Source organism: Camelina sativa, chromosome 12 (genome assembly GCF_000633955.1).
Source record: "Camelina sativa cultivar DH55 chromosome 12, Cs, whole genome shotgun sequence".
Taxonomy (NCBI): Eukaryota; Viridiplantae; Streptophyta; class Magnoliopsida; order Brassicales; family Brassicaceae; genus Camelina; species Camelina sativa.
In genome coordinates this window covers 8,103,985-8,123,753 of record NC_025696.1, presented here as the reverse complement: position 1 = coordinate 8,123,753, position 19,769 = coordinate 8,103,985, and the positions used below count along the sequence as shown (strand labels likewise).

The 19,769-nt window shown below is 36.5% G+C and overlaps 7 protein-coding genes across 10 annotated transcripts; 4 read left to right on the top strand and 3 right to left on the bottom strand.

Moving 5' to 3' along the window:
• LOC104730840 (pathogenesis-related protein PR-1-like) lies at window positions 949-1,740 on the top strand (the record flags this gene model as incomplete). The annotated part of the gene is given in 1 exon segment (XM_010450070.1): window positions 949-1,740. A coding segment is annotated over 1 exon segment (520 nt), but the record flags the coding sequence as incomplete, so codon positions are not given.
• Window positions 1,899-3,250, bottom strand: LOC104730839 (pathogenesis-related protein PR-1-like). Its single transcript, XM_010450069.2, has 2 exons — window positions 2,980-3,250; window positions 1,899-2,410 (listed from the first exon to the last, which is right to left on the bottom strand). The coding sequence occupies exons 1-2, from the start codon at window positions 3,239-3,241 to the stop codon at window positions 2,046-2,048; spliced, it is 627 nt and encodes a 208-aa protein (XP_010448371.1). The 5' UTR covers window positions 3,242-3,250; the 3' UTR covers window positions 1,899-2,045.
• LOC104730838 (calmodulin-binding protein 60 D-like) lies at window positions 3,774-7,141 on the top strand. Of its 4 annotated transcripts, none has more exons than XM_010450065.1 (9): window positions 3,774-3,957; window positions 4,133-4,246; window positions 4,343-4,418; window positions 4,548-4,609; window positions 4,734-5,233; window positions 5,326-5,486; window positions 5,582-5,785; window positions 5,955-6,198; window positions 6,297-7,141. In XM_010450065.1, the coding sequence occupies exons 2-9, from the start codon at window positions 4,182-4,184 to the stop codon at window positions 6,857-6,859; spliced, it is 1,875 nt and encodes a 624-aa protein (XP_010448367.1). In that variant the 5' UTR covers window positions 3,774-3,957; window positions 4,133-4,181; the 3' UTR covers window positions 6,860-7,141. The 4 variants fall into 4 exon arrangements, with proteins under 4 accessions (XP_010448367.1, XP_010448369.1, XP_010448370.1 ...); XM_010450067.1 differs by having other exon boundaries at window positions 3,788-3,957; window positions 4,133-4,241; XM_010450068.1 differs by having other exon boundaries at window positions 3,788-4,008; window positions 4,133-4,241.
• LOC104733300 (F-box/kelch-repeat protein At4g25710-like) lies at window positions 7,835-8,248 on the bottom strand. The gene has a single exon (XM_010452887.1). It carries the CDS (start codon window positions 8,246-8,248, stop codon window positions 7,835-7,837), a length of 414 nt encoding a protein of 137 aa, XP_010451189.1.
• Window positions 8,334-9,738, bottom strand: LOC104733299 (F-box/kelch-repeat protein At4g25710-like). Its single transcript, XM_010452886.2, has one exon. It carries the CDS (start codon window positions 9,714-9,716, stop codon window positions 8,421-8,423), a length of 1,296 nt encoding a protein of 431 aa, XP_010451188.1. The 5' UTR covers window positions 9,717-9,738; the 3' UTR covers window positions 8,334-8,420.
• Window positions 14,921-16,345, top strand: LOC104730837 (probable xyloglucan endotransglucosylase/hydrolase protein 23). The gene is made up of 3 exons (XM_010450063.2): window positions 14,921-15,280; window positions 15,377-15,570; window positions 15,797-16,345. Exons 1-3 carry the CDS (start codon window positions 15,008-15,010, stop codon window positions 16,191-16,193), a joined length of 864 nt encoding a protein of 287 aa, XP_010448365.1. The 5' UTR covers window positions 14,921-15,007; the 3' UTR covers window positions 16,194-16,345.
• Window positions 17,410-18,904, top strand: LOC104730836 (xyloglucan endotransglucosylase/hydrolase protein 14-like). Its single transcript, XM_010450062.2, has 3 exons — window positions 17,410-17,779; window positions 17,891-18,084; window positions 18,325-18,904. Exons 1-3 carry the CDS (start codon window positions 17,498-17,500, stop codon window positions 18,716-18,718), a joined length of 870 nt encoding a protein of 289 aa, XP_010448364.1. The 5' UTR covers window positions 17,410-17,497; the 3' UTR covers window positions 18,719-18,904.

Here is a 19,769-nt window from a genome sequence, read left to right as displayed (position 1 = left end):
AACCGACATCCACTTCGGTGCGGCGGCCGACTCAAGCAATAGGGCAGTTTTCCATATTTCACTTCGTCTGTTAAGGAAAGTTAATATATTATGAGATCTCTGAACATGTATAAATAAGGGAGACTTCTCCATTGTAAATCATTCAGAATCTAATACAATAACCGAGTTCTCTTTTTGCTCTTTACAACCCTAGTTCTTTCGAGCTCTTCTTCTTTACTCCTAATTTCAAGGCTTAGATCTATTTTCTAGAGAGATAGTTCTATTGAATTTGTTCCCCTCCATAAACAAATTCATTGTGGAAACCTAGTTTCTACAGCGTACATAAAACTCAAAGTGTGCGACACCAAAGTGAGAACCCAAAAAACAAATTTACAAGAGAGAAGACTAATTAACCTCATCATGCAAAAACAATATAAACGACGTATACGCGGATATGTTAATTTTTCTAGTTTCAAATAGAAATAATGTTGTGAGTGCACATATGAGTTGGCATCTTGACATATTGTTCCGTGACGTACGGCCAAGATTAGGTTTCACGGGATAACACATATAAAACACAATCATATACCCTCTTCATTATCATGTCTCCAATAATGAAATCCATATTTGTCCTCAATCTCTTTTTTCTTTTTTCCATTCTAAAATATACAATCTGCCAGACAAAGCAATCTTTCATTCACACTGGTAACCCATGTTATGCGGTTAAAAAATAGACACAGCCGCTAAAAAAAAAACAAAAAAAAAAACTCAAAATTTGTATCCATACATTTCCAACACAATTTATCGTTTCCTTGATCTTCTCTGTATATTTAAATACCACACTTAAACCTCCGAATCNGAGCCGGTCTCATGTTCACTTCCCAGCGATTCGGACTCTTCGAGAGCTTGAAATTTCATAGCTGTTCGAAAGCTTGAACTTTAAGCTCGACTCCGACTTCGGCTGTNCAGATCTTCAACAATAACCAAATCTTCATCAATAACCAAATTTTCATCACTTGGTCATGTGTTCCAAATCTGTAAGGGATTGTGTCCGGGATGTGACCACGACTCCTTGCAGTTCTTGTTCCGACACAACCTGGTTCGTGCCGCCAGATTCGAACCTCCTTTGATGTGGGACAGCAGGCTCCAGAACTACGCTCAAGGGTGGGCTAATCAACGAAGGGGGGATTGTGCTTTGAGACACTCTTTCTCCAACGGAGAGTCTAATCTTGGTGAGAACATCTACTGGGGATTCGGCGCCAACTGGTCTCCGGCCGACGCAGTTGTTGCTTGGGCTAGCGAGAAGAGGTTTTATCATTACGGCTCCAACACGTGCGACCCTGGTCAGATGTGTGGCCATTACACACAGATCGTGTGGAAGAACACGAGAAGGGTCGGGTGCGCACGTGTGGTATGCGACAATGGTGGAATCTTCATGACTTGTAACTATGATCCTCCCGGTAACTACATTGGCCAAAAACCCTACTAATCATCATTCATCTGTTGATCCGATTCTCTCAAGTCATCTTATTTTTAGTTTGTATTATGACTTTTTGGGGAAATTAGGCGGGTGTATTTGTGTATTTTAATTGCTAGATTAATAGAAGTCTTTGTGTGGGGTTTGTGATATTGATTTATGTATCTCGATTGTTATAATTGATGGTTGTAATTGCATTAACGGTTATTCATATATCCGTAAGAATGCGCAGTATATATAAAATATAAAAAGATGATGTTTTTTATAAGAAATTCCAAAATGAAAACGGGGAATAATACTATTAGTGTTTCAACATGGTCTTATATATAAGTACGTAGCCTTAATTTAGTTATGATCTAAGAAAATTAATAGAACTATGGAAGGTCTTTAATTTGTATACCAAAGAAAAAAAAAATCATTTGGGGACATGACCATCACAAAATGAAACAACAAAATGTTCATAACACCACCAACTTAAGATCCACACGATGATAGATTTAGAAAGAAACAAAAGACACAAAAGAATAAAAACATAGATTAAGAAATCACCAACGTTAATTGAAATTGAAAAGCAAAGTGTTAGACAAAGTTAGTAAGGCTTCTCTCCAACGTAGTTACCCGGAGGGTCGTAATTGCAAGTGATGAAAACTCCTGCGCCATTCTCGCAGACAACTCGAGCGCAACCTAGGAGCCTGGTTTCACGCCACACGATCTGAGTGTAGTGACCACACATACCGCTCCCTTCACACGAGTTGGTCATGTGGTTGTAGGACTGAGCCTCTACGGTCCATGACTCCACTGCAAAAGTCGGTGTAAAGTCTGAGCCACTTCCCCAGAACAAGTTCTCACCGTATGGACCGGTGGAGTGGGTCATGGAGCAGTCATAACGCCTCTGGTTAGCCCACCATGCTGCGTAGCTCGCGATCTTTTCGTCCCACACCAGTGGAGGCAGACCTGTTGGGAATGAAAATGTTCTAGTCAACTACAAAGTTATTAATAATTTAATTTGATCCAACAATTATGCAAACAATATATCAAATTGTTCGTTTTTTAAGGTAGTCCATTTCCTTAGATCGTGTTTCGTGTATATATTAAGGTCCCGAACAAAACAAATTATATCTGGTCTTTTAGCTATAAGAAAATAGCAGAATTATTAAGGAAATATTTTTGTTAATATTACATTTATACAAATCTATCCCTAATATGATATTTTCAGACGTAAATTAATTTGGCCTATAAGAAACTCCTAAACAAAACTGATCTTAAGTTGTATAATAATCACAGAACTACCACCATTTAGTAGACTGAGCAAAATGTAAAGTATAAAATGTAAGATAAACCATACACAAATTATCCTAATTGTCTTGTCATGATCATATAATTTCTTATGAATATGACAACAAAGATTACAAAGATCCCAAGTGGCCGTTTATGTTGTTTATGCTCTCATAAGTTCTTAACTAATATCACATGCATACGGTCTTAGTTAATTTAATTCTATAATCAAATATACAAAAAAGTACCTAGGCCGCTTCGGACAGTATTATGTGGATCAAGAAATTGTTGTTCGAACGAGCCCGTGGGTGGTTGGTAGGTGGGAGGAGGATGATAGAGGATAGGTTTGGGGCTAGGAGTTGGGAGCGGCTTGGGTTTTGCAACGTAGGAAGGAGGGCTCGGGACTGTAGGTAACCGGGGACGGTAATAGTCTGCATGAACGGCTTGGATGGCGACCAAGAAAATGGCAACTGCGAAGAGTATGGTTTGGGTTGATGTTGTAGTCGCCATCTTTGTGTTCCTTAGATTTGGATGGTGGAAGAAAAATGATTTGATGAGGTTGATTATATATATGTTTTAAAATTAGTCCGCATAATTAATGATGACTAAATGCAATTTGGGAAAAATGTCAACTAGAGAAGTGGCTTCCATGTTCGATTATGGTTACCACTTACCACTTGTCGCTTTAGTAAAGAAGAACTTGTAGATATTTAACCATGCAAGTAGGGTTGTTTATTTATTATTCCATAAATATATATAGACTATAGATAAATAACTCATAAATAAATCAGATTGAATTGAAATATTAGAAATAAATTTTTTTATAAGAAAAAAAAAATTAAAAAAAAAGCAGCAGGTATATGTGGAACGGACGGCTAGGATTTTATGTGACAACCGAAAGGTCGCATGAGGGGGGGAAGTGGCGTGGATTACTTGGAGAATGTCGTAGTAGGGGCCCATTGGACTTATCTGCCAAGTGTTGACACGTGAGTAGCACGGCAGCTCCACCGTAAAAAGCCGTAGACCCTCACCACACCATACCACATTAAAAAAAAAACACACTCAAACTCTGACACACCGAGGTTGACCAAATTACTGTACCTAACCAAAACAAAACAGAGAATCGAACGAAGAGCAACGGAGACGGAGGCTCTGTCGTAAAACTATTGACAACACCAAATTTACTTCCCGTCGCCGGCGGATAATTCACTCAGACCATCGGACATGTTATTTTCTCTCTCGCTTGATATCTAATTTATCTTTCTATTGGTTACGGAGTGAGTCTATTCGGATTTGGTTAGGGGAATTTAGGGTTTCGTGCTTTTATACTCCTAAGGATGTGGATGCTTTCTCCGAGGGTGTTTCTCCAGTCTAATTAATGTACTTTTGTGCTGTTTGCAGATCTCAGAAATTAGGGTTTTTTTTTAATTTCTAGAGGAAGTAAGGGAATATGAAGAGGAACTTAGAGGGGAACGATGACGACAAGCCTGAGCGAAAGCGTCCTGCTCTTGTTAGGTCTTTCTCTGATTTTTTTTTTTAAACCTAATTGATTCTGCAATTTTCTAAAAGACTTTTTTTTTGCTGGTCCTTTTTTATATTCTTATGATGCAGTGTGATTGTTGAGGCTCTGAAAGTAGATAGTTTACAAAAGCTTTGCTCGTCTCTGGAACCTATCCTCCGCCGAGTTGTAAGATTTTGTTTACTTTTTCTTTCTTGCTCTGTTTCTCTGTTGTCTTTTGTTCTCTGTCTCTTTTAAAACTTAGTTATGAATCAGTTTGCGTTATTAAGGTCTTAGTACGGTATTGTTGCTGAACAGGTTAGTGAGGAAGTGGAACGTGCTTTAGCAAAATTCGCACCTGCTAGGCTTACTACTGCAAGGTACTATTTTGTTGAATGGCTAGCTTACTATATAACTGAGTGACCCTTGGATAGTGTTATGTGCTTGCTTTAGCTCATTGGGAATTAGATACTGTGTATCCTGAAATGTATGAGGACTTTGCAGTTCTGGGTCTTCTCCGAAACGAATTGGATGTACAGATGGTCGGAATTTGCAGCTGCATTTCAAGTCTAGGTTATCTCTCCCATTATTCACAGGAGGGAGAGTGGAAGGAGAGCAAGGTGCTGCTATCCATGTTGTATTGATTGATGCAAACACTGGCCGTCCTGTGACATTTGGACCCGAAGCTTCTTTGAAGCTTGATGTTGTGGTGCTTGGGGGTGACTTTAACAACGAAAATGATGAAGACTGGACTCAGGAAGAGTTCGAGAGCCATGTTGTGAAAGAGCGTGAAGGAAAGAGACCGTTGCTTACTGGAGACATGTGTGTTGTTCTCAAAGAAGGGGTAGGCACTTTGGGTGAGGTAACTTTCACAGATAATTCAAGCTGGATTCGAAGTAAAAAGTTCAGACTTGGTTTGAGGGTTGCCTCTGGTTATTGTGATGGGGTACGCATACGTGAGGCAAAGACAGAAGCTTTCCCTGTTAGAGATCATAGGGGAGAATGTATGTGTTTTCTTATCGTTATCTCTTTGTGACTTGTACTTGCACACTTCTCTTTCTTCTGAATCAATGTGTTTACGGATTGTTGTGTGCAGTGTACAAGAAACATTATCCACCTGCTTTGAATGATGAGGTGTGGAGGTTGGATAAGATTGGTAAAGATGGTGCGTTCCATAAGAAGCTAAGAGCTGCAGGAATAGTTACTGTGGAAGGCTTTCTGAGAAATTTGGTCAGGGATTCTGCAAAATTACGAGCTGTAAGTACCTATAACGTGAAGCTCATTGCTATTGGATGACAATAATTATTCAATTTACGCTCATGAATAATTATACTTGTCTGATGTGTGTTTAGATTCTTGGAAGTGGCATGTCAAATAAGATGTGGGATGTGCTAGTGGAGCACGCAAAAACATGTGTCCTAAGCGGTAAACTTTATGTCTACTATGCTGAAGATTCAAGGACTGTCGGCGTTGTGTTCAATAACATTTACGAGCTAAGTGGCTTCATTTCTGGGGACCAGTACTTATCTGCTGATTCACTCTCTGAAAGCCAAAAGGTCTGTTACATTCTCCTTAACTTTGGCACTTATTTGCTTTGTGCTGGTTGGTATTAGTATTCTGGTAAACTCTGATTTACAGATCTTTGTTTTACTGATGTTTGATTCTATAATTCACTTCTGTTATATGTATGCGGTAGTATAATTTTTTGGTGTTTAATTCTGAAAGGTATATGTGGATGAACTGGTGAGGAAAGCATATGAAAATTGGAACCAGGTTGTGGAGTATGAAGGCAAATCTCTTTTAAACTTCAACCAGCCTGGGAGGTCGGATATGTCTCAGACTGATCCTGCAGCGACTTTTGCTAATTACTCTTCCACCGCTGCTGCTGGCCATCCAATAAATGTGACAGTAATTCCATCTACAGTGCCTCCTAATCAGTCTTCATTGCTTTCAGAATTCTCAGTTGGAGGTTTGAAAATCAGTCCCGTATAGATCACTAAATCGTATAGATATTGCATTCTTGGTTCTGTATCATAAGATTGCCTTCCATTTTGATCTCTACGGCAGGATATAATCAAACGTTGGCAACAGCGCAGCCTCATAACCCGCAAGAACAATTCGACAACGGTTTGCAGCAAGATCAGTTCATGGGAATACATCAACATCAACATCAAACTCGAACTACCATAGAGAATGAAAATGTAACGGGGTTCGTCTTTGGTCCTCTACGGTCAGCCACAGGCGGGTACCAAGACATTGAATCCTCTCTTGATCAGGAAAATCTTAATCCTTTTGAAGACTGGTCAAAACATAATGAGGGCGACTTTTTCTCAGAGGAAGAAATCAGGCAAAGAAGCAATGAATTGTTAGCTAATGAGGACCTGCAAGAGCTGCTCCAGCTCTTCAACATGGGAGATGGCAATGAGGAAGATGGGTTTGCTTTCCCATCATTTATGGATAATACACCGACGATGCAGGGATATGAAGAGGAGGACCGTGGGCGATCAGGAAAAGCGGTTGTTGGGTGGCTAAAGATAAAAGCTGCAATGAGATGGGGATTCTTCATCAGGAGGAAAGCTGCTGAGAGGAGAGCACATATTGTGGAGCTTGATGATGATGATGAACAATGATGATGAATGGATAGATGATGAATGGATAGTCAGGTTGCTTGCTAGTATATACTAATAGTAGACCTGTACAGTTTAGGAATATATGTCAACATCACTAACCGATATAGTCAGGTTGCTTGCTAGTATGCTTGTGGTGGGCTACTTACTAGCATTGATAATTCTATGAATCTCTCCGTTCCACCATTTCTTTGCAAAGATTGATTTGGAGAGATCAGTTTTTCCATGAATTTTTTGCAACAACTTCGACAATTTTTGCAAAGATTGATTTTCGCAGTTTTCACCTTTGGTATGAGAGCAAAAGGAGTCTAAGATGAGTTAACCGCATATGGAGATCCTCTGATCTCTCTTCTCCTGTGATTGAAACTCAGAGAAGTTTGATATGGCTTGTTCCTTGATACGTAGAGCATTTGAGGATGTTAAAGCATCTTCAAGAACACAATAGAGTATATGACATAGCTGAATAGATTAACACAATAAGAAACCTTTTGATTACATACATCATTCTCGACAACGTTTCTATGACCAGGCTGAGGAGACGTCATTGTTCCGGTTCCTCTAGAAACAAAACTTTCAGCTTTAACAAATAGGCCACAGAAATAAACTGTCGTCCCTTATAATTAAATCAAGCTGAGTTAGTAGAAGCAGGAGGAGAAACAAATAGTAAACTCTTGTTCGTACCAATTCTCTTCTATTTACGAAAGAGAAAGTGATCTTAAATTAACGAACCAATTAGAGCAAGGAAAATAAATAGACTTAACAAATCGAAATCAAAGCCAATAATAATTATACTAAAGTACCATAGAATAAAACAGCATACAAGAGATTAAAGTACCATAGAATAAAACAACATACAAGAGGAGTACACCATACAAAAGTATGACACGGTACTTCAAGCATTCTGATGAGTACACAATACAAGCGTACACCATACAAAAGTAAAGTATGGCACGGTTCAAGCATTCTGAAACACATTCATCAGAGAGTAGCAGAGAGAGCCTCGTTGATAGACACTAACGTAGGGACCTCAACCATAGGATCATACCACTCAACTTTCCCCCAAATTTCACAAGTATTGCGCCTTTCAAGCGCAATCTCCGCACACCAAAGCATATCCGTACTGACGTGAGGGCGGTTCCACAAAACAACTAGCTTTCCACCATAATTAGCCATTTTAACAAAAGGATCATCCGGAGGTAACTTGGGTAGTCCTACCAAACCCATCACATTGCTCCACGTTCTTACCTGAGGGTCATACCATCTCAGAACTCGGTCAGAAGCAAGCGAGTACAAAACATCATCTATCTCGCAATAACAATCTGAAAGCAAATATTGAGACATGGCTTGTCCAACGTTTTCCCAGCTACCTTCCACTGGATTGTAACCAACCATGATCCCCCAATTCCCCAGGTAGACTTTTCCGCCAATACATGTACTTAGGANGAGGAGTACACCATACAAAAGTATGACACGGTACTTCAAGCATTCTGATGAGTACACAATACAAGCGTACACCATACAAAAGTAAAGTATGGCACGGTTCAAGCATTCTGAAACACATTCATCAGAGAGTAGCAGAGAGAGCCTCGTTGATAGACACTAACGTAGGGACCTCAACCATAGGATCATACCACTCAACTTTCCCCCAAATTTCACAAGTATTGCGCCTTTCAAGCGCAATCTCCGCACACCAAAGCATATCCGTACTGACGTGAGGGCGGTTCCACAAAACAACTAGCTTTCCACCATAATTAGCCATTTTAACAAAAGGATCATCCGGAGGTAACTTGGGTAGTCCTACCAAACCCATCACATTGCTCCACGTTCTTACCTGAGGGTCATACCATCTCAGAACTCGGTCAGAAGCAAGCGAGTACAAAACATCATCTATCTCGCAATAACAATCTGAAAGCAAATATTGAGACATGGCTTGTCCAACGTTTTCCCAGCTACCTTCCACTGGATTGTAACCAACCATGATCCCCCAATTCCCCAGGTAGACTTTTCCGCCAATACATGTACTTAGGATGATAAGCTTGCCTTGTGCCAAGCTGCAATGGATAGGCACCAGATCACACGCTTGTTGTGTTTTTGTTGTGTCTAAAACCGTGAAGGAGTTCTTCATGGAATGATCCGCCGGGGCATCATCATCTACTTTGTACCATCCTGCTACGTATATCTTTTGATCAAGGACGCTAGCAGTAACTGTACTTAGCTCCACTGGCAAGCTTGGAGCCTCGCGCCACGTGTGAGACGTACAATCCAGAATCCAGACACTAGAGGAGGACGCTTTACCGTTGGATGGGGTTCCAAGGTTATAGATATCAGAACCAACCGCCACGAGGTTTCCATTCGTGACCAGAGGAGAATGGGGAAATGGGACTCTAGCCAAAGCATAACCACTTGACTTCATCGCCTCCTCCTTATCACTAAGGGTTCGATCAGGTTTCCGGCAGAGGGTGAACCAGGCAGGGCCCTTTCCGAGAGGATATATATCCATGCACACATAGAGACGACTCTCCATGCGTCCCAAGAGTGACCGTATCTTGTAAAGGCCCGGTGAAGACAGGAGAGATCGAAAGCTCTTGGAGACCATTGAGAGAATCGGATAGTATAATATTGGGACGCGTGCGATGATTAACAATATCAAATCATCGGGAAGTGACGGATTTGGGGTCGATTGCGGCGTCGAAGTCGTTGTCTTCCTCAATAGCAAATCATCGGAAAGTGACGGATTTGGGGTCGATTGCGGCGTCGTAGTCGTTGCCTTCCTCTTCTTCTTCTTGTTCGACGACGTCGAAGTCGTTGTCTTCCTCTTCTTCTTGTTCGACGACGTCGTAGTCTTTGGCTTCCTCTCCATCTCTTTTTACTTGCTCGTTAGAGATCGGTCGACGTCGTCCTAGTCGTTTCTTACTTGTTCTTTAGGGTTCCTCGATCTTTTTATTAGGAAGAAGAAAACAGGCAAGTTTTTATTAGGGTTCCTCGATCTTACATGTGTGGGCTTTATGGCCCGTTGCGTAGACTTTGATAATTTTAAACAAAAAGTTTTTTGCCGAAGTTATTTTTACAGAGAAATAGACTGAGGGGATTTAAATAACACATTTTTATTATTTGGTGTATTTTTATTCCAATCCGAAACCATTGAATATTAAACTTCCAAATAAAAAAAAATTCGGGTTTTTTTTGGCATTTTTCTCCCTTATAATGACACATTATTTTGGTCATGAATAAACTGTACTACACACATTTATTGAAAATATGTATAGAGGTATCAACTATTTCATATGTGTCATAGTAAATTAGACGTATTCAGAATAGTATATTGTTGAAATTTTGAGAAGCAAATTCCAAAGGAAAATTGCAGGTAAGTAAAAAGTCACGGGGATGCTTGACTAATCACTCTCTCATGCCTTTGTATTAGACCATCATTAACGGGAAGGTTGCTTTAAAAAAAAAATATATATATTATTTTAATTAAATTTATATATTTATTAATTTTATTAATATTAACCAGTATTTAAGTGACGGTTGTCAGAAAATTATGAGAACCGTTTTCTCTGGAAGCAATCTGAGCATCTATTATCTTCCTTTCTTATTCTCTCTCTTCCTTATATTAATTTTCTATTGAAGAGTATTTTAATACACAAACAATTACATATCACCTATTAGTATATTTCCCAATTTCTGAACCTTCCTTAAATTGGAACACACATTGCAAAAACATTATTCTAAACTTCCAATTATATACTAATGATGCGAAAAGAGTTTTAAAAAGGAAAAAACTTAGTTAGGTAGTTGTACCGAGATCTTGATTGAAAATGTATATAAAAGAGATTTTTTAATTTTATCATCCAATCAACAACATATATTTAAAGAGCATATAAAAGAGCATTTAAAAGGTGCATATGCACTCATATGCTCTTTTCCTCTATGCTCTAAACATTTGCCAAATATTTACCTCTAAAATATGAAAATATATTAAAATAATTTATATAATTAATTTATTTCATAAAAGATTTGAAAATTTATAATTTCATAAACACAAATTTATTTGTTATAAGATAGTATTTATCACTAACTTATTAATGTTACTATTTAAAATAATATAATAAATCATGTCAAGCTGGAGTAGATGAAACCACCTTGGTTTACATATAACCAGTTGGATCTCGAGATGGGTAAGCGTCCGGCTATTTAATTATCAGCCTTGGTTTCATAGAATTGTTGTCTAGAGATCCTATTTCCTCTTTTTTGGTTTAACATTTTTATCTTCACGACGATAAATCATTAGATGAAACAGTATACTTTATATTTTAAACCCATATATTATATGCATTTGCATTAGATAAATTGCCCCATTAATTGAGAATGGTGTTCTTTTTTTTTTGGTAGAAATTGAGAATGGTATTCTGTTTTCTTCTTCATATGATTAATTTGTTTACATGTTTCTAATATACTTATTTTAATGGTAATCCCATAATTATTATTTAAAGGAATATCTTTATGTAATATTTTTATTGTTTAAATTAACAATATTTATATATCTTAAAAAGGAAATATATTACTCATTTCCCTCTCTCTCTATCCTAACATTTCTTCTCTCTATCCTATCCTTTCTTTTCTGATCTTTCTATTCTCTGAACCCTAATTCTCAAATTTCTCCTCACAATCTCAATTTTGCCGATCATAGAAAGCGAATATACTGAGATGTCCTTCCAAGAACATATTTGGAACCATCATGATCTATATGTCTCCTCAACTAAAGAGCAGCAACAAACATTGTTTGTTTATGAAAATAAAGAGGTCTTCAAAGCTGAAGTAAAATTTGTTCCTGCATTTCTTAGGATCTTTGTCGAGATCTTAATTAATGTTGCGGATAATAAACAGAGAGATCCGTCTATGGATAATCTTGCAGTTTTAGTCGATGATGTGAAGGGGTGATAACTATTTCCAATTCAGGGTCAGGAATTCCTATTACAAAGTTGGATAATGGGTGCTATATACCTCATTATTTGTTCCGTCAGTTTTTTACAACGAATAAAAAGCTTAGTGGTGGAAGAAACGGCGTGGGTGTTAAGCTTACCAACATGTTCTCCTTTGAATTCAAGATTGAAACGCTGAATTAATAGTGGCGTCATTTTTTTCTCTTGAACAGTGAATGCACAATCTTCTTTGACCAAGTCTGAACCCATCAAGAAGTGAAGAAAAAGGTCCTTGGGCGTCGAATATTAATTCATCTTTTATGAAGTTACCATAAGACATTCGCGGATTGAGCCGACCAATTTAACATTTGGTTGAGCAAATAAATGATTTTAGAAAACTAAATAAAAAAAAAATTACACAAATATCTTTGACTATCTATATATACATTTTTGGAGACATTTATGAAATAAATCCTGAAGTTCAGACATATTTACAAGCATGCCATTGACATTTCTATTTTTGAAAACAAGATTTCCCATCCTAGATAAATTTTAAAAAAAATTGGAACCACTCCCTTCCACATTAAGTATTAAATTTATAATTAATTAAATTAATATTAAGTTTATAATTTTACAAAATAATATTTTCTCCATACACAATTCAGATTGTTTGTAGAAACTAATTAAATTAATTAATATTAAGTTTTGAAAACAAGATTAATTAATTATAAAATAATTATTTTTTTGGAAATAAGATTTCCCATCCTAAATAAATTTCCAAAACAATCGGAACCACTCCCTTTAACATTAAGTATTAAATTTATAATTAATTTAATAAATATTAAGTTTCCAATTTTATAAAAAAAATGTTTTGTCCATACACAGTTCAGTTTATAATTAATTTAATTAATATTAAGTATTTTACATAAATTTGGTTAACTGTTATAGGAGCAAATGCCATTAACTTCGGTGTAATTGTTCTACATAAATTCTGAATTTAAACAACCATTCAAAAAAACTAACTGTATGATTTTAAAGTTAACAAACATATTTACCATTCAATTTGATATCTTATTCAAGGAATAATAATAAAATATAAAAGATATTGCTTGTTCACATACTAATTTTATTTTTATTACGTATTTAAAACTAATTTTTACTTTCACGGGTTTCATATGATGAATTTTTGCGGATTAAAATTCTTTGAACATGTTGCCTCACCCGCCTAGCATGGCGGGTTTGGACTATAGAACCAACATTAAAAATATTAGTTTATCTCATATATATTATAGATTTGTAATCATAGTTTTGAAAATTAACTTATAAATTATTTAATATATGAACTGCAAAATATTACACATACTATAACACATTCTTAATATTCTAAAAAAATAAAATAAATACACATAAAAATATATACTAATATACTATATAGGCATATACATCTGTTTAATTCTAGAGAACAAAACAAATTTTGAATTTATGTTCTATCTAATAACAAATTTACTGTAATTAGGTTATAAACTTTATAAAACGTAAGAAAAAAAAAACTCTAAACAAAATTATAAATTAATTAAACAAAAGTTAATTAATTAAGAATTTGAAAACTAAATAACAACTAGATCTTCTTCATTTGAAAACTAAATAACAACTAGATCTTCTTCCACCATTTCTTTGCAAAGATTGATCTGGAGAGATCAGTTTTTCCATGAATTTTTGCAACAACTTCGACAATTTTTGCAAAGATTAATTTTCGCAGTTTTCACCTTTGGTATGAGAGCAAAAGGAGTCTAAGATGAGTTAACCGCATATGGAGATCCTCTGATCTCTTCTCCTGTGATTGAAACTCAGAGAAGTTTGATATGGCTTGTTCCTTGATACGTAGAGCATTTGAGGATGTTAAAGCATCTTCAAGAACACAATAGAGTATTCACATAGCTGAATAGATTACAATACATCATTCCCTTAGGTTCATCAAAATTGGAAAATTCTGGGAAAAAAAAAATTCTCAGATAAACCTAGACTAGTAATATAGAGACAGAACCCCAAAAATCAAACTCTAGAAGCAAAACACTGAAACATAATTTGATCGAATGTTTGAGGAAACTGCATTATGTTTCCAGGAAACTAAACGGATGACCTACGAAAGTACAAAAACTTATCTTTAGCACAGCAGTCAGCAGTAAGACAAGAAATCTTGGAAACAATCTGATTATTTTCGTATTGATATTAATGTCTTCTATTGATTAAAGACCCAATAAATATACTCATTACCCAACTTGTGAAAGACATGTCTCTTGTCTCAAACTTTTTTCAAAGCAAGTAGTAGGAGAACCAAACAAGCAGATGTTTAGACCATGCAGCACGTAACATGTCTACACGTTTTAGTATATAAAATGGAGTCTACGGCAAGAATTTGTCACAACATTCTTTAGATTATTAGATTAACTGCTAAGTTAATGTTTATGAACTTGTTTATTTATATAAGTTTTCTGCAAAATTGTTATCAAAAGAGAAAAAAAATTACACACATATAGTGTATATGTAAAAATATGGATTTAATTTTTGTGAAGGGGGTCAATAATTATTTTTAAACAGATGAAATGGAAAAAAACAACTGATAAGTGTGATGTTGGGGAATCGAACTCGGGTTTGAGGGGTCACCCTTATAGGGAAAAACCAACTTGGCTGCAGAAACTTCAACAATTTACATGCAAAAATACCTATTTCTATAATTTACCCAGGTCAACTGACCCACCTATTTCCTATTTAGGTCCGCCACTGTTTACAGGAGGGTCTAGAGTTTACATGCGTGTGGGGGACTGATTCTAAGAAGGCTGGCACTTGGATCCTTTGCTTAATATGAAACTTGTCAATAAAGATGGTCATCACAAGTAGGGAGAGATCTTAGCTGTGTCCCATACTTATCTAGAAAAAAAGCGACGATGGTCAAGATTAAATAAATGTATAAAGAAGACATTTTAACAAAACCGCGTCTCCAACTCCAAAGTCACTAGCCATCACTTTCCACCTTACAGCTGCCCGAATCAAGACAAGCCCTTTTTCTTCACCAAACCAAACCTATCGCCCGGATCGAACCTTCCTCTCTTACTGCCTCTGCTCTTACTATAAATACCATCAATACGACATCACCAAAAAACCCAATAAATCTAAACTCAAAACACAAAAAAAAAAAAAAACAAAGACAATAATATATAATATCTAGGCAATGGCGGTGATCAATTACTCCATCACCCTGTTGGTTCTTTTGGTTGCTGCTCTTATGATATGCTCTGTTTCCGCCAACTTTCAACGAGACGTAGAGATAACTTGGGGAGATGGACGTGGGCAGATCACAAACAACGGCGATCTTCTCACACTCTCTCTTGAAAAAGCCTCAGGTTCAGGATTCCAATCCAAGAACGAATATTTGTTTGGTAAAATCGACATGCAGATCAAGCTCGTTGCCGGAAACTCAGCTGGAACAGTCACCGCTTACTATGTAAGTCCCTCCTTAATTAGCACTTAGTGTTGTTTTCTAAAGTAAACATATTTTTAGAGTAGTTTAGGCTAAATGTGTTTTTTTTTGGATTTATAGTTGAAATCTCCTGGATCTACATGGGATGAGATTGATTTTGAGTTCTTGGGAAATCTAAGTGGCGATCCTTACACACTTCATAGCAATGTCTTTACACAAGGCAAAGGCGATAGAGAACAACAATTCAAGCTCTGGTTCGATCCCACTAATGATTTCCACACTTACTCTATCCTCTGGAACCCACAACGCATCATGTAAGCCTTCTTTCTTGATCCCAACATTGTTAAATAAAGTTAAAGGATATCGTATAAACTAAATAGAAAATCCAAACCAAAACAGTCCATCTAATACTAGATTAGGTTTTACTTTTGTTACTATTATTTATAAACCAAAACCTATATTTTTTTTTTCTTTTTCTTAAAACCAAATATTGAACAACTCTTTTGAATATAATCTTGTTTGTTTTTTCTATCAATTCAGATTCTCCGTCGATGGGACGCCAATAAGAGAATTCAAGAACATGGAATCTCAAGGAACTCTGTTTCCTAAGAACCAGCCGATGAGAATGTACTCAAGTCTATGGAATGCAGAAGACTGGGCCACAAGGGGCGGTCTCGTCAAAACCGACTGGTCTAAAGCTCCCTTCACCGCTTCCTACCGCGGTTTCAACGAAGAAGCTTGCGTCGTGGTCAACGGCCAGTCGTCATGCCCTAACGGGTCAGAACAAGGGAGTAGTGGTTCGTGGCTGTCCCAGGAGCTAGACTCGACGGGTCAAGAACGGATGAGAGGGGTGCAGAATAACTACATGATCTACAATTACTGTGCGGACGCTAACAGGTTCCCTCAAGGTCTTCCACGCGAGTGCTTATCTGCGTAAAGCTTTTAAGCAACATATCCAAAGCCTTTAAAACTAAATACTATTCTTTCATTCATCATATAAACTTTTAAGTATCAAATGTTTAGTTACATCTTTCTTCATTCTATGTGAGTATATGTGTATTTAAATGATACATCACCTTCCCAATTGAACGTACGTAGTAACGTAACGCACCATAAGATTTTTAAATTCATAGACCAATGTGAGAACAGATAAAACAAGAGAAAACATTTCATCTTTATTCGAAAATGAACAACGTAAACGCTATGTAACTTTTCAAAGCCGCCGCCCGCATGGCCATGAGGTCTCGTCCAGCTCTTAACAATGTGAATTTCTCATGCTATCCTTAGGAACTGTTGTGTCCTATTATTGGATACATCTTGTACTTGGTCCAACATGATTGTATATTTCTAAGGAGGTAAGGTTATGTTATTTTCTTGTCCGTTTTGTTTGTTTTCTTCCGTTATTTATAAAATTACTCTCGTACTTTCCTAAGTTTGAATACATATCAAACCACTAGACTACAAATTCCGGTTTTTATTTAATTGTTTGCATTACCAAACAATAAGATAATGTCATAATCTTATTTACATGATATTAACCTTTCACCTTCTCTTTTTTGTTTTGTTTTGTTCAACAACTTTTCACCTTCTCTTTATTCACTTAATATATGAACCACTACATCAAAAGCGATTCCCTATTTATTTACGTCAAAATAATCTGATTTTACGGTCTTAGCTGTTAATCAACAACAATTTCATGCATATATTGTTAGAGACTAGAGTAGTATTCCATTTTATTATGATATGAAAAGTAAAAACGAAAATTTTCTAATTAATTAAACATCATTTTCTGAGAATCTTATGATTGCTTCCTCAAGAAAAATAAAACTATAAATTATATGCCATTTGCCCATAAAATACATGTATATACATGCTATTTGACTATTAAATAATTAACCTAATTTATTTAACACTTGAATCTTTCAACCCTTCTGATATAAATGGTATTCTGATCGAAGCTAATGTTGAGCAAAAATAAAATTATTTTGATGACATATATTATATACAGTATTATATTAAAAAGGGACAACAAAAAAATTCCACGAACCTGTCTGAGCTGAACCGTGTAAGGCCGAATAATTCTATATTTAAATATTTTACACCCAAAGTTTAAGACTACCACGTCGATAATGTGCCTCCACGAAATAACTCTCTTTATATAACCTCTTGTGTACGATTCATCTAAATCCATCGACAAATACTTTTATCTCACGGCGAGAAACAACAGAGAACCGGGGAAAAATGGCGTTTTTCGCAACCAAAGAGCCTCTGTTGTTGTCTCTCCTCCTGGCCATCGGCTTCTTTGTGGTGGCTGCATCTGCCGGAAACTTCTACGAGAGCTTTGATATCACTTGGGGAGATGGCCGTGCCAACATATTGGAGAATGGGCAGCTTCTCACTTGCACTCTTGACAAGACCTCCGGCTCGGGTTTTCAATCCAAGAAGGAGTACTTGTACGGTAAGATCGACATGAAGCTCAAGCTTGTCGCTGGAAACTCCGCTGGTACCGTTACCGCATACTACGTACGGAATATCCTTGTGAAATTGTTTGATTTTCAAATCTCTGATATATTATATTAGAGTTGTCTTCATCTTAAAACCAATCGTTAACATAATATATATTTTGTGTGGCAGCTTTCGTCTAAAGGAGCGACATGGGATGAGATTGACTTTGAGTTTTTGGGAAATCTCACAGGACAGCCTTACACAATCCACACCAATGTGTTCACCGGAGGTAAAGGCGACCGCGAGATGCAGTTCCATCTCTGGTTCGATCCCACCGCGGATTTCCACACATACACCGTCCACTGGAACCCTATTAACATCATGTGAGTAAATCGTCTATATGAGCAATATTAATTTACATTTCCTATCATTTATTACCAAATGGTTTTGATAGAAAAGCTTAAGAACTTTGACACGTCTAATACCATATTATTCTTCTTTGATGTGATCCTTGGTTATGCTCCTTTTTTTGTAGAAAAAAAAACCCATTTAATTTTTTCTCAACGTCTATTATTACTCTATATATAGTTATTGACATAAATGCGGGTTTCTTGTGTCTGAAGCTTCCTTGTGGATGGGATCCCAATTCGGGTGTTCAAGAACAACGAGAAACATGGGGTGGCTTTCCCTAAGATTCAACCGATGAAGATATACTCAAGCCTCTGGGAAGCCGATGACTGGGCAACTCAAGGCGGCCGCGTGAAGATCGACTGGAGCAACGCACCATTCAAGGCCTCCTACAGGAACTTCAACGACCAAAGCTCATGCAGCAGGACATCTAACGCAACATGGGTGTCTTGTGACGCAAACAACAACTCGTGGATGTGGACCACTCTGACTCCACACCAGTACGGACAGATGAAGTGGGTGCAAGACGAATACATGATCTACAACTATTGTACTGATTATAAGAGGTTCCCCCAGGGTCTAGCCAAGGAGTGTAATAAACTTGAATGATCGTTCTTTGAAAATTTTCAAGCACTTTATCAATAACTTATTTTATTTTCTCTTCGTTTTTATTTCATTCTTGTGATGTTACTTTGTTCTTTCTTTTGGTTTTCTTGAGATACGATTATACATATATGTAATCTTCCTGAGAAAATAATGTTTTGTTACACTTGTTAATCGATAATAAATTCTATATCGCGATGCGGTGTGAGCGTTAATTTGCCGTACAATGAAAGCAACATCGATGTGCTTCAAAAAATGCACACGAAAAGAAACACACAACAATCAAAACAACAGAGTCCCCTGTTTGTACTTCAAAACACCGCGAGATAAGTAAATGATATCCATTTACAAATATAGTAACCACCATGATACTAAAATTCTTATATGTTTTCTTCTAAAATTTATGGACTTATGGTAGTCATTGGTTTAAGATTTGCTACGTGGAATGGCCGAATGGGTAAATGATTAGAGTCTTTTACATTGTGATGGGGGCTGGTAACCCATAAACGTATTAAATGGTTTTTTTTTTTAATCGTTGTACATGAAATACTTTATTTGGAAACTCTATAGTACTAAACCAATATCTTTGACTCTTTTTTTTCTTTTTGTTTCACAAAACACTTATTTTTGTCTAACTCAATGTAAAAATTCTTGACATGTTAATATTGTGAAACTCAGAAAATAGTAAAAAGTACTCCCTCTGTTTCATAAAGTGTGTCATTTTGACACAGTTTTTTTGTTACAAAAAGAGTGTCATTTTATATTTTCAATGCAGTTTTTAATATTAAATCTCATTTTTATCCCTACTATTTTACCTTATTAATTAGAAAAAGAAATTGTTTTAGTGTATTTATAAAGGGTAAAATAGAAATTTATATAATTTTCTTAATCTGTGTGTATTGTGTCAAAATGACACTCTTTATGAAACAGAGGGAGTACATGTTTCGATTTCAAAGTTTAATGAATGCGATGGTTGGTTCAACTAACTAATAGGGCCTAACATTAAAGACATTAAGAGCCACATTTAGGAAATGAATTTGGACAGTCCAATTTAAAG

What these genes read in the sequence shown, in the direction of transcription:
- LOC104730836 (XM_010450062.2), top strand. Translation starts at nt 17,498, where the DNA reads ATGGCGTTTTTCGCAACCAAAGAGCCTCTGTTGTTGTCTCTCCTCCTG. An exon ending in GTACCGTTACCGCATACTAC is followed by an intron (nt 17,780 to 17,890) that starts GTACGGAATATC and finishes TTTGTGTGGCAG; the next exon opens with CTTTCGTCTAAAGGAGCGAC. An exon ending in TGGAACCCTATTAACATCAT is followed by an intron (nt 18,085 to 18,324) that starts GTGAGTAAATCG and finishes TTGTGTCTGAAG; the next exon opens with CTTCCTTGTGGATGGGATCC.
- LOC104730839 (XM_010450069.2), bottom strand. Translation starts at nt 3,241, where the DNA reads ATGGCGACTACAACATCAACCCAAACCATACTCTTCGCAGTTGCCATT. An exon ending in TACTGTCCGAAGCGGCCTAG is followed by an intron (nt 2,411 to 2,979) that starts GTACTTTTTTGT and finishes CATTCCCAACAG; the next exon opens with GTCTGCCTCCACTGGTGTGG.
- LOC104733299 (XM_010452886.2), bottom strand. Translation starts at nt 9,716, where the DNA reads ATGGAGAGGAAGCCAAAGACTACGACGTCGTCGAACAAGAAGAAGAGG.
- LOC104733300 (XM_010452887.1), bottom strand. Translation starts at nt 8,248, where the DNA reads ATGGTTGGTTACAATCCAGTGGAAGGTAGCTGGGAAAACGTTGGACAA.
- LOC104730837 (XM_010450063.2), top strand. Translation starts at nt 15,008, where the DNA reads ATGGCGGTGATCAATTACTCCATCACCCTGTTGGTTCTTTTGGTTGCT. An exon ending in GAACAGTCACCGCTTACTAT is followed by an intron (nt 15,281 to 15,376) that starts GTAAGTCCCTCC and finishes TTGGATTTATAG; the next exon opens with TTGAAATCTCCTGGATCTAC. An exon ending in TGGAACCCACAACGCATCAT is followed by an intron (nt 15,571 to 15,796) that starts GTAAGCCTTCTT and finishes CTATCAATTCAG; the next exon opens with ATTCTCCGTCGATGGGACGC.
- LOC104730838 (XM_010450065.1), top strand. Translation starts at nt 4,182, where the DNA reads ATGAAGAGGAACTTAGAGGGGAACGATGACGACAAGCCTGAGCGAAAG. An exon ending in AACCTATCCTCCGCCGAGTT is followed by an intron (nt 4,419 to 4,547) that starts GTAAGATTTTGT and finishes GTTGCTGAACAG; the next exon opens with GTTAGTGAGGAAGTGGAACG. An exon ending in CACTCTCTGAAAGCCAAAAG is followed by an intron (nt 5,786 to 5,954) that starts GTCTGTTACATT and finishes TAATTCTGAAAG; the next exon opens with GTATATGTGGATGAACTGGT.